The sequence below is a fragment of the Salmo salar genome, chromosome ssa18, assembly GCF_905237065.1.
Source record: "Salmo salar chromosome ssa18, Ssal_v3.1, whole genome shotgun sequence".
NCBI lineage: Eukaryota > Metazoa > Chordata > Actinopteri > Salmoniformes > Salmonidae > Salmo > Salmo salar.
In genome coordinates this window covers 8,813,921-8,827,698 of record NC_059459.1, presented here as the reverse complement: position 1 = coordinate 8,827,698, position 13,778 = coordinate 8,813,921, and the positions used below count along the sequence as shown (strand labels likewise).

The following is a 13,778-nucleotide window of genomic DNA, read 5'->3' as shown; positions in this document are numbered from 1 at the left end:
AAGACAGCATTGAATGAGCTGTATTCCGCCATAAGCAAACAAGAAAACCCTCACCCAGAGGCGGCACTCCTAACAGCCGGGGACTTTAATGCAGAGAAACCTAAATCCGTTTTACCAAATTTCTATCAGCATGTTAAATGTGCAACCAGAGGAAAAAGAACTCTGGACCACCTGTACTCCACACACAGAGACGCATACAAAGCTCTCCCTCGCCCTCCATTTGGCAAATCTGACCATAATTCTATCCTCCTGATTTCTGTTTACAAGCAACAATTTAAGCAGGAAGCACCAGTGACTAGATCAATAAAAAAAAGTGGTCAGAAAAAGCAGATGCTAAGCTCTAGCACAGACTTGAATATGTTCCGGGACTCCTCCGTACACCACATCATTTTTTACATTTACATTTTAGTCATTTAGCAGATGCTCTTATCCAGAGCGACTTACATTTCATACATTTCATTATTTTATTTTTTTCCGTCCTGGCCCCCCGTGGGAATCTAACCCTCAACCCTGGCGTTGCAAGCACCATGCGTTGCAAACACCATGCTCTACCAACTGAGCTACAGGGAAGCCAATGACATCAGTCATTGGCTTCATCAATAAGTGCATCGATGACGTCATCCCCACAGTGACCGTACGTACATACCACAACCAGAAGCAATGGATTACAGGCAGCATTCGCACGGAGCTAAAGGCTAGAGCTGCTGCTTTCAAGGAGCCCGGAAGCTTATTAGAAATCCCATTGTGCCATCTTACGAACCATCAAACAGGCAAAGCTTCAATACAGGACTAAGATCGAATCGTACTACACCGGCTCTGACGCTCGGCATATGTGGCAGGGCTTGCAAACCATTACAGACTACAAGGGAAAAGACACAGCCGAGCTGCCCAGTGGCATGAGCCTACCAGACGAGCTAAACTACTTCTATGCTCGCTTCGAGGCAAATAACACTAAAACATGCATGAGAGCACCAGCTGTTCCGGAAGACTGTGTGATCACGCTCTCCACAGCCGATGTGAGTAAGACCTTTAAACAGGTCAAAATTCTCAAGTCCGCAGGGCCAGACTGATTACCAGGACATGTACTCCGAGCATGCGCTGACCAACTGGCAAGTGACTTACACATATTATGCAATCTCCATTGCACTCCACACTGCCCTTTCCCACCTGGACAAAAGGAAAACCTATGTGAGAATGCTATTCACTGACTACACCATAGTGCCCTAAAAGCTCATCAATAAGCTAAGGACCCTGGGACTAAACACCTCCCTCTGCAACTGGATCCTGCACTTCCTGACAGGCCGCCACCAGGTGATAAGGGTAGGTAACAACACATCCGCCACGCTGATCCTCAACACGGGGGCCCCTCAGGGGTGCGTGCTCAGTCCCCTCCTGTACTCCCTGTTCACTCAGGACTGCATGGCCAGGCACGACTCCAACACCATCATTAAGTTTGCCGACGACACAACAGTGGTAGGCCTGATCACTGACAACGATGAGACAGCCTATAAGGAGGTGGTCAGAGACCTGGCCATGTGGTGCAAGGACAACAACCTCTCCCTCAAAGTGATCAAGACAAAGTAAATGATTGTGGACTACAGGAAAAAGAGGACCGAGCACACCCCCATTCTCATCAAGAGGGGCTGCAGTGGAGCAGGTTGAGAGCTTCAAGTTTCTTGGTGTCCACATCAACAAACTAACATGTTCCAAGCACACCAAGACAGTCGTGAAGAGGGCACGACAAAGCCTATTCCCTATTTCCTCAGGAGACTGAAAATATTTGGCATGGGTCCTCAGATCCTCAAAAAGGTTCTACAGCTGCACCATCGAGAGCATCCTGGCTGGTTGCATCATTGCCTGGTATGGCAACTGCTCAGCCTCCGACCGCAAGGCACTACAGAGGGTAGTGCGAACGGCCCAGTACATCACTGGGGCCAAGCTTCCCGCCATCCAGGACCTCTATACCAGGCGGTGTCAAAGGAAGGCCCTAAAAATTGTCAAAGACCCCAGCCACCCTAGTCATAGACTGTTCTCTCTGCAACTGCACGGCAAACAGTACTGGAGCGCCAAGTCTAGGTCCAAGATGCTTCTAAACAGCTTCTACCTCCAAGAAATAAGACTCCTGAATATCTAGTCAAATGGCTACCCAGAATATTTGCAGTGCCCCTCACATCCCCTCTTTACACCACTGCTACACTCTGTTGTCATCTATGCATAGTCACTTTAATAACTCTACCTACATGTACATACTACATCAAATAACCGGTGCCCCCACACATTGACTCTGTATTGGTACCACCCTGTATATAGTCTCACTATTGTTATTTCACTGCTGCTCTTTAATTACTTGTTACTTTTATCTCTTATCTGTATTTTTTGAAACTGCATTGTTGGTTAGGGGCTCGTTAGTAAGCATTTCACTGTAAGGTGTAACCTGTTGAATTTGTCGCATGTGACTAATAAAATGTTATTTGAATCAGGATTAAAATGCTAGGTATTACAGAAATATCTTTGAAAGAACAATTAGTGACGGCAAGCATGAAAGTTTAGTGGGGTGGTGTGTTCGATTAATTTGTCAACGAGAACCTTGGAAGGACTGAGAAGCTCAGTTCTGGTGAGTTTTTAAAAGGACATTCTACTCCAAAATGAATTAAAATGGCCCTCGCTACATATTCGTTGCCAAACCCACTGGCTCCAGGTTATATCTATAAGTCTGTGCTAGGTAAAGCCCCGCCTTATCTCAGCTCACTGGTCACCATAGTAACACCTACCCGTAGCACGCGCTACAGCAGGTATATTTCACTGGTCAACGTGAAACGTTTGTTTTCGAGATGATAGTTTCCGGATTCGACCATATTAATGACCTAAGGCTCGTATTTCTGTGTGTTTATTATATTATAATTAAGTCTATGATTTGATAGAGCAGTCTGACTGAGCGGTGGTAGGCACCAGCAGGCTCGTAAGCATTCATTCAAACAGCACTTTCGTGCGTTTTGCCAGCAGCTTTTCGCAATGCTTCAAGCATTGCACTGTTTATGACTTCAAGCCTATCAACTCCCAGGATTAGGCTGGTGTAACCGATGTGAAATGGCTAGCTAGTTAGCAGGGTGCGCGCTAATAGCGTTTCAAACGTCACTCGCTCTGAGACTTGGAGTAGTTGTTCCCCTTGCTCTGCATGGGTAACGCTGCTTCGAGGATGGCTGTTGTCGATGTGTTCCTGGTTCGAGCCCAGGTAGGAGCGAGGAGAGGGACGGAAGCTATACTGTTACACTGGCAATACTAAAGTGCCTATAAGAACATCCAATAGTCAAAGGTATATGAAATACAAATCGTATAGAGAGAAATAGTCCTATAATAACTACAACCTAAAACTTCTTACCTGGGAATATTGAAGACTCATGTTAAAAGGAACCACCAGCTTTCATATGTTCTCATGTTCTGCGCAAGGAACTTAAACGTTAGCTTTCTTACATGGCACTTATTGCACTTTTACTTTCTTATCCAACACTTTGTTTTTGCATTATTTAAACCAAATTGAACATGTTTCATTATTTATTTGAGGCTAAATTTATTTTATTGATGTATTATATTAAGTTAAAATAAGTGTTCATTCAGTATTCTTGTAATTGTCAAAAAATAATGGTAAAAAATTTATAAAATAATAATAAAAACAAAATCGGCCGATTAATCGCCACCAGATTTTTTTGGTCCTCCAATAATCGGTATCGGCGCTGAAAAATCATAATCGGTCGACCTCTAATCCCTATTCATTTCATATGATCACTGCGGCCCTAGTAAAAGATTTGTCATACCACTTAACATCTATTACCTTTTAATGTGGCATTGGCATAAACACAAAACAGTCATGAGGCTTTCATCTGATTGTCAATCACTTCCCATGCTACCCTTGAACAGTCGTCCACTCACAAAATAATTCCAGCATCCAAACAGTGCACTGTGCAGCCGCAATTTGATGAATTAAAAAGACACAGCGGTCATAAAACACCTACACATGTACTGTAATGAAATGCTGAGATTGTCTTTAGGCCTACATTTGTAGCCTGAATAGGTGCGTCCAATGCTGCGCCTCGGTCTCTGCCACTCATCTCCGCCTTGGCAAAAGGTAAGTGTTCTCCTCTAACCATAACGCAATTTGGAGCGTATATCACTGGATTTTAAGTCAATTCACACATTTTTCATGCGGTAATGTTAAATAATGGTCTAATAGCCTACAGCTTTCTTGCTATTTTGTGTTAATTATTGTGAGTCTCAGTTTTAATGGTATGGTGCACCCACACTATTTCTTCTGCCAGGACCATATTTTCTGCACTTACTTTTACTCATGAGTGCAAGTGACTGATCTTGGTAGCTGTCTCTTAGCCTGGTCCCAGATCTGTTTGTGCTGTCTTGCTAACTCCTATGTTCAGAGTCAATGGCCATTGTCAATAACTGTTGGCAAGACAGCACAAATAGATGGCTGTCCTGTGCTTTGCTGTATTAGGGCAGCCAAAGCCAGTCGAGCCGAGGGAGGGAAGGAAGGAGGACACCAACAGGGAAGACCTGCTCTGTGACAGGCCAAGTGGCAGCACGCCTCTCTGAAGGCGGCCACACGCTGTTGACATGAGGAAGGGGAGTAAACAGTGCTGAGTCAGGAATGTGGAACCATCCTCCTCTCTCCCCCCTCTCTCCCACATGGGAACATTCTCAGAAGAAGTCTGTCTCCTCCCCCTAGTTCCAGTAAAGTCGAGCCTGCCCAGGACGACTTTTGCGGTGATAAGACAATCCTCTCCTGACACAATATTGAAAAACCGAATCTATGCATAAGAAAGCAGCAGGCCACTACACATAATACCCCCCCCAACTCCACACCTCCCAAACATTTCCATTGTCTGGCAGGCTAAGAAAACAACACTGAACATGACAGGTGGCAATAGGCCAACAGGGATCTGAACGCAATGGAGTCAGTTTTCATAATAGGCACGTGAACTAACAGACTTATCTCAAGGAATCTGAGTCTGTGACATACATGTGTTGTTCAAAGAATTTTGGGAGTCTCTCCATCACAAAACAACATGTTGCTTTTCACAGTGAACTATCTATGCTCAGATAAAGATAGACCAAGGGCTACCTTTGTGTTTGTATCAAAGAATCTCTATGCCAGCCTTTAGAGTTTCATTTTACTCATATGTTCCCAGCAATCCAACACACATTTGAACACATTTCTTTGACCCAAATGAGTTTGACTCAATGGAATGGTCATCCGGCAGAAGAGAAGCCTATAAGGGGTAACTTTAGCTCGGGTTCATACCAATTTCACTTTCTCCAACATCCTTCCTCCCAACTTAATAACAGGAACAAATACAATCTGACTACAAACGTTCACTGTGCCATAACGGCACCAAATAAAAATCTGTCAATGATTACGTAGTAATTAACAAATGGTTCACACGCAAACAGACACACCTTCAAAAAGGCACGCAAAGGAGCACACACGTGAACAATCAATCACACACGGTCACTCAAAACATTGCAATATACCATGACACAAGTGCCATCAATATAAATATTTATTTACATGTGACCGATCACAATATTAACCAGGGAAACAGAAGCAAAAATGTAATCATGAGTATTTGATTAAAATCAGAAGAAAATGCAGAAGCAGCTTGTAAGGAATATCAAAAAAAGCATACACCATACACAGAGTGCAAGAAAATTGTGTCCGATTTTGCAGGTTAGGCCAATGGTTAATTTATCGTATAAAATGTACGATCGAAAAAAATAGATTGTATTGGTGATAAAGGCAAATAGTGCAACAACAAAAAATGTCAATAAAAGTTATATAAAAAGATGATTCCCATGAAGCCAAAAAAAAACAAGCGTGGATTTATGAATATTCCTAACCTGCAAAATGATTCCTCCATATAATATCAGCGATACTCATTGGTGGGCCACCAGCAAGGTGTGGTTTACCTTTGTCATGATCAGTCCTTATCATATCCATTAAGGAATTCTCCAAAGAGTGCAAGCTAAATGCATCAAAGGGCCGATTCCGGTCCTGCAAGAGAAGAGGGGTCAGAGGTTAGTCATCTTATCTCAGTTGGTTATCAAAGTACAGCACAACAACATCACTACTATTGGACACTGAAAGTTATTTAAGACTAGCTTGGAGATAACAGCGATTTTATTTTGATGACTTGTGAGAGGATAAGGAACACTCATCATCCACACAGATTCACAAAAACATTCAACAAATGGATATGATTGTAAGTTCAGCAGTGACCCTGATAAGGGGAGAGCAGGGTTTCAACTAAATGAGGGCCTCTTACAACTCTCATGCCCAAGTCAAAGAAGACAATCATAGACCATACTGACTGATATTACACAGCATAAACCATGGGAAACTCGCAGACTTGTGTTGGTCTGATAGGAATGTAAATAGCAGAGGATTTCAAGAGTAGGGACACACCTAGAAAATCAAGAGTAAATGAAACTAGTGCCAAGAATGTTGTGGTTTGTGAGTGTGCTCTTTCCTCAAAAACACTCTGGAGTGGGCTATTTTGAAGTTAGCAGTATGTGTGACGAGTCAGTTGATTCAGTTCTCCTGGCTAGCTGACCTGCCATGTGACCACCCTCTGAACTAGAGTCCTGCATTGGATCGGGTACCCAGGGTTCCCTGCGGTTAACCAGCAAAAAAATATAAAAAAATTTATAAAAAAATTATATAAAAAAATTAAAAAAACAATATCAAAAATTATATATATATTATATATATATATAAAAATCAGTTGGCGTGTGGAATGAAAACATTCTTTCAACCCGTGGGTCGGATCACGGTTAAGAACAATTATATTGCGGGGCGGAAACGCTTTAAATCATTATAAATTGTATTATTTCACAAACTTAAAAGCTTGTTGTGTTGCAAATTACATTCTGTGACTGGTGAGGCAGACATCTAGGCTACCAGCCACACATGCAGTGGATCAGGGAACTGTCCTTTATTTGTGTGGTGCTGAAACATATATGTATCATCCCCCACGTGATAACTGGTTGCCAAGTGTACTTTCCCTGGCTAGCCTGGCTCACGCGAAAATGTCTCACGTAGGCCTAACCAGAGAAATAGGAAAAACACCATAGTGAAATTTCCAATTTTGGTTCAGAAGGATTTGAGTCATTGTGGACAAGGACAACAACCCGGTAGATGGATACACAGCCAGCAAAAAGTGCAAGCAGGTATTTGTTTATGATAGGCTAATACAGTTTATTATCAGTTAACCCACAAAAGTCTAAGCCGGGGGGGTATTCTGAGTGCTTTTTCCAGCCTGTAGCATGTCACAAATGCTTCACAATTGATTTCTTAAAAATGGCAGGTTATAGTAATAATAATAAATAATATAATACCCTAAATATTTTCATTCCTTCTTTTTAAGTTACACGGTTTAAATGTCACATGCACAAGTACAGTGGACATGCAGTTCTTGCAAACTCAAAACACAACAATAATCAATAAAAATCTATTTCCAGAAGAAGAAAAAAAAAAAGAAATAAGAATAGTAAATATGAAATATACAATAAAGTATGCATACTATGTACAGGAAATATTTAAAAAGTCAGTTCCAATACCATATGTACATGTGCAGGGATACTGGAGTGATGGAGGTAGATACAGTTGAAGTCAGAAGTTTACATACACCTTAGCCAAATACATTTAAACTCAGTTTTTCACAATTCCTGACATTTAATCCTAGTAACAATTCCCTGTGTCTTAGGTCAGTTAGGATCACCACTTTATTTTAAGAATGTGAATTGTCAAAATAGTAGAAGAGAGAATTATTTATTTCAGCTTTTATTTCTTTCATCAAATTCCCAGTGGGTCAGAAGTTTACATACACTCAATTAGTATTTGGTAGCATTGCCTTTAAATTGTTTAACTTGGGTCAAACATTACGGGTAGCCTTCCACAAGCTTCCCACAATAAGTTGGGTGAATTTTGGGCCATTCCTCCTGACAGAGCTGGTGTAACTGAGTCAGGTTTGTAAGCCTCCATGCTCGCACACGCATTTTCAGTTATGCCCACAACTTTTATGTAGGTTTGAGGTCAGGGCTTTGTGATGGCCACTCCAATACCTTGACTTTGTTGTCCTTAGGCCATTTTGCCACAACTTTGGAAGTATGCTTGGGGTCATTGTCCATTTGGAAGACCCATTTGCGACCAAGCTTTAACTTCCTGACTGATGTCTTGAGATGTTGCTTCAATATATCCACATAATTTTCCTTCCTCATGATGCCACCTATTTTGTGAAGTGCACTCGTCCCTCCTGCAGCAAAGCACCCCCACAACATGATGCCACCCCCGTGCTTCACGGTTGGGATGGTGTTCCTTGGTTTGCAAGCCTCCCCCTTTTTTCTCCAAACATAACGATGGTTATTATGGCCAAACAGTTCCATTTTTGTTTCATCAGACCAGAGGAAATTCTTCCAAAAAGTACGATCTTTGTCCCCATGTGCAGTTGCAAACCGTAGTCTGGCTTTTTTATGGCGGTTTTGGAGCAGTGGCTTCTTCCTTGCTGAGCGGCCTTTCAGGTTTGGTTGGATATAGAACTCGTTTTACTGTGGATATAGATATTTTGTACCTGTTTCCTCCAGCATCTTTCCAGGGTCCTTTGCTGTTGTTCTGGGATTGATTTGCACTTGTCGCACCAAAGTACATTCATCTCTAGGAGACAGAATGTGTCTCCTTCCTGAGTGGTATGACGGCTGCGTGGTCCCATGGTGTTTATACTTGCGTAATATTGTTTGTACAGATGAACGTGGTACCTTCAGGCATTTGGAAATTGCTCCCAAGGATGAACTAGACTTGTGGAGGTCTGCAATTTTTTCTGAGGTCTAGGCTGATTTCTTTTAATTTTCCCATGATGTCAAGCAAAGAGGCACTGAGTTTAAAGGTAGGCGTTGAAGTACATCCACAGGTACATCTCCAATTGACTCAAATGATGTAAATTAGCCTATCAGAAGCTTCTAAAGCCATGACATCATTTTCTGTAATTTTCCAAGCTGTTTAAAGGCACAGTCAATTTAGTGTATGTAAACTTCTGACCCACTAGAATTGTGTTACAGTGAATTACAAGTGAAATAATCTGTCTGTAAACAGTTGTTGGAAAAATGACTTGTGTCATGCAAAGTAGATGTCCTAACCGACTTGCCAAAACTATAGTTTGTTAACAAGAAATGTGTGGAGTGGTTGAAAAATGAGTTTTAATGGCTCCAACCTAAGTGTATGTAAACTTCCGACTTCAACTGTATGCAGTGCCTTAGACCACTGTGCCACTCGGGTGCCCCAGTAGAATCAGTCCATCATATTCTACTCAATAGGTGCTATAAAGGCTACATTCATCTGATCTGAATCAAAGTTCATAGCGAGTTGGAGGAGAGAAGGGCATTGAGGAGTTCGCTCCGTATGGATTTCTGCCTATAAAGTTTAGAGCCATTTGGTATATATTTTGGCCCAGACTACAGAGCTGATTTAGTGAGCTTATTCTGGCCCACTTCCTGGTACATTGATGGAGAGACTGTTCCAATACGGAGCCTGTGTCGATACTAGTGACCTTAGAATCAGAGACATTCTAGTAGATCATTTTTATCATAAAAGCTTTTTATCGTAGGCGAGTGAGTAAATCAGCAAGTGAGGGAATGACAGGGTGTAGGCAAGTAACGGAGTGACATACAGTGTGAGAGCAACAGAGGAGTTCAGGTTAGACCTAGCCCTTGGCAGCTGTGTCCTGTGAGTCCACTGCCCTAGCCGTGGGGCCACATTGTTTGCACAGCAGTGCTATTGTCGTGCATTTGGCTGAGCATTCAATAGCGTTATTCCCCCTCTCTGGATCCGGCACTGCCGTGGCAGATAAAAATCTGCCCACTTGGTACAAACGGTAAACACTTAAAATGCTGAGCTTTTCATTCCGCTCCCCTCTTTCTCCACCACCATACACTCTTCTGATCCTAAACACAGAGAGCGAGGGGAATCATTCACAGTCAGTGGGGGGTTCATTAGGCCGATAACAAACGCACATTTTACTTTTCCATAGCAAAACGTTTTGCTACGTTCTGCCTTAATGAATACAACCCTGAGGAGATACCCACCACCCATCACACACCGCATCTCCTCTATCAGACCACTCCACTACTGCTTTTATTGTTGTGTTAATACACCACATAGGATATCCAGCATGTGGGATACAGACTACCTGCCATTGTACCTGCTTCCCATTCTCAAAATTGTCTCTATACATCTGACCCATAATCAGGATATGGCTCCCGAGTGGCGCAGCATCTCAGTGCAAGAAGCATCAATGCAGTCCCTATTTCGAATCCAGGCTGCATCACATTTGGCCGTGATTGGGAGTCCCATAGGGAGGTGCACAATTGCCCCAGCGTCGTGGGGTTTGGCCGGGGTAGGCCATTAGAAGGGCCATTTGACCAAGAAGGAGAGTGATGGAGTGCTGCATCAGATGACCTGGCCTCCACAATCACCCAACCGGAACCCATTTGAGAAGGTTTGGGATGAGTTAGACTGCGGAGTGAATGAAAAGCAGGTAACAAGTGCTCAGCATGTGTGGGAACTAGTTCAAGACTGTTGGAAAAGCATTCCAGGTAAAGCTGGTTGAGAGAATGCCAAGAACGTGCAAAGCTGTCATCACAGCAAAGGGTAGCTACTTTGAGGAATCTCAAATATATTTAGATTTGTTTAACAATTTTTTTCTCCATACGTGTTATTTCATAGTGTTGAGGTCTTCACTATTATTCTATAATGTAGAAAATAGTAAAAAAATAAAGAAAAACCCTTGAATGAGTAGGTGTGTCCAAACTTTTGACTGGTACTGTGCATATAAAATTGGGATTCTTATTATTTTTTTTTATATACAGATCTACTACACATTTTCAAAGTGAAAGAAAATGATTTAAAAATGACATTTTCCAAATAACAAAAGAATTTTAAAAAAGTGCAGGACGCAGCCTGACGCAGCCTACGAGCCAGGACGCAGCCGGAGATCCTCTGGCAGGACACTGTTGACCATTGCCAAAGTCTAGGTTGAAAATGAAAGGAGACATGGCAAATGCCCTTTGGGCCCCTAGAATCAGGCTTGCAGATTCAGAGGCTGTTTTTAAAACCCTGCTGAATACTTTTATAAAGATGCTTTTAATGTATGTTTTCAATTATCTTTTTTTCATTCTCCTCCCTCCGGTCTTTGTTTCTTCATTAGTACTTTTATTTTATGATGTGAAGCACATAGTTACTTGTAATGAAAAAGCTATAGAAAAGAAAGTTTTTTTGGGGGGGGGGGGATTGCGTATGTCTTCACACCCCGGAGTTAATACTTGGTGGAAGCACCTTTGGCAGCAATCACAGCTGTGAATCACCATCTTATGGTTTGACAGAAATACTTTCCCCAAAACCTTCTCAATTAAAATGTTAACTGCAAAGTAAGCTTACCTGGTAGAAGTACAGTTGAAGTCAGAAGTTTCCAAATACCTTAGCCAAATACATTTAAAAACTCAATTTTTCACAATTCCTGACATTTAATCCTAGTAAAAACTCCCTGTCTTAGGTCCGTTAGGATCACCACCTTATTTTAAATATGTGAAATGTCAGAATAATAGTAGAGAATGATTTATTTCAGCTTTTATTTCTTTCATCACATTCCCAGTGGGTCAGAAATTATACACACACAATTAGTATTTGGTAGCATTGCCTTTAAATTGTTTAACTTGGGTCAAACATTTTGGGTAGCCTTCCACAAGCTTCCAACAATAAGTTGGGTGAATTTTGGCCGACTCCTCCTGACAGAGCTGGTGTAACTGAGTCAGGTTTGTAGGCCTTCTTGCTCGCACACACATTTTTCAGTTGTGCCCCACACATTTTCTATAGGATTGAGGTCAGGGCTTTGTGATGGCCACTCCAATACCTTGACTTTGTTGTCCTTAAGCCATTTTGCCACAACTTTGGAAGTATGCTTGGGGTCATTGTCCATTTGGAAGACCCATTTGCAACCAAGCTTTAACTTCCTGACTGATGTCTTCAGATGTTGCTTCAATCTATCCACATAATTTTCCGGCCTCATGATGCCATCTATTTTGTGAAGTGCACCAGTCCCTCCTGCAGCAAAGCACCACCACAACATGATGCTACTACCCCTGTGCTTCACGGTTGGGATGGTGTTCTTTGGCTTGCAAGCCTCACCCTTTTTCCTCAAAACATAACGATGGTCATTATAGCCAAACAGTTCTATTTTTGTTTCATCAGACCAGAGGACATTTCTCCAAAAAGTACGATCTTTGTCCCCATGTGCAGTTGCAAACCGTAGTCTGGCTTTTTATGACGTTTTGGAGCAGTGGCTTCTTCCTTGCTGAGCGGCCTTTCAGGTTATGTCAATATAGGACTCATTTTACTGTGGATATAGATACTTTTGTACCCATTTCCTCCAGCATCTTCACAAGGTCCTTTGCTGTTGTTCTGGGATTGATTTGCACTTCTTGCACCAAAGTACGTTCATCTCTAGGAGACAGAACGCGTCTCCCTCCTAAGCGGTATGCTGGCTGCGTGGTCCCATGGTGTTTATACTTGCGTACTATTGTTTGTACAGATGAACGTGGTACCTTCAGGCATTTGGAAATTGCTCCCAAGGATGAACCAGACTTGTGGAGATCTACAATTTATTTTCTGTGGTCTTGGCTGATTTCTTTAGATTTTCCATGATGTCAAGCAAAGAGGCAATGAGTTTGAAGGTAGGCCTTGAAATACATCCACAGGTACACCTCCAATTGACTCAAATTATGTAAATTAGCCTATCAGAAGCTTCTAAAGCCATGACATCATTTTCTGGAATTTTCCAAATCTGTTTAAAAGGCACAGTCAACTTTGCGTATGTAAACTTCTGACCCACTGGAATTGTGATACATTGAATTATAAGTGAAATAATCTGTCTGTAAACAATTGTTGGAAATAAAATGTGTGCGCACAAAATAATGTCCTAACCAACTTGCCAAAACTAGTTTGTTAACTTCTTCGGGCTAGGGGGAGTATTCGGAAGTTTGGATGAATGAGGTGCCCAAAGTAAACTGCCTGTTACTCAGGCCCAGAAGCTAGGATATGCATATGGATAGAAAACACTCTAAAGTTTACAAAACTGTTAAAATAATGTCTGTGAGTATAACAGAACTGATATGGCTGGCAAAAACCCAAGGACAATCCATCCAGATTGTTTTTTTCCCCCCAGCTCACCACTGATTACAATGGCTGGGAATGGGAATATAAAAGGAAGACCTCCCAGATTGCAGTTCCTAGGGCTTCCACTAGATGTCAGTCTTTAGAAAGAGTTTCAGGCTTCTTTCTTGAAAAATGAGCTAGAATTTGTAGTTTTTCTAAGTGGCTCCCATTTTGGCTGTAGTGTTTGTTGCGCATTACGGTGAGGGCGTGCACTTTGTTATTTATCTCCGGTAATGGTCTCCGGTATTCTCCGTCTTACATTTTATCGTTTATTTACATATTAGGGTACCTGAGGATTGATTAGGAACGTTGTTTGATATGTTTGGAAGAAGTTTATTGGTAACTTACAGGATTCATTTGTATGCTTTTGAACGAGGGAAACGGGTGGATTACTGAGTCAAGCACGCCAATGAAACTTACTTTTTTGGGATATAAAGAAGGGCTTCATCAAACAAAAGGACCATTTATTATGTAGCTGGGACCCTTGTGATTGCAACCAGATGAAGATCTTCAA

At 41.9% G+C, this 13,778-nt stretch overlaps 1 protein-coding gene across 7 annotated transcripts in view; it reads right to left on the bottom strand.

The window, feature by feature from the left end:
* The window catches only part of LOC106576796 (cytoplasmic polyadenylation element-binding protein 3), a 68,129-nt gene that overhangs the window by 42,488 nt on the left and 11,863 nt on the right, over positions 1-13,778 (bottom strand). For 5 of the 7 annotated variants that reach the window (XM_014154210.2, XM_014154213.2, XM_014154212.2 and 2 more), the window contains one exon: positions 5,905-6,058. In XM_014154210.2, the coding sequence (XP_014009685.1) occupies positions 5,905-6,058 (154 nt within the window). The remainder of the gene's footprint in view (positions 1-5,904; positions 6,059-13,778) is intronic. The other 2 variants (XM_014154211.2, XM_014154214.2) reach the window with 1 other exon arrangement.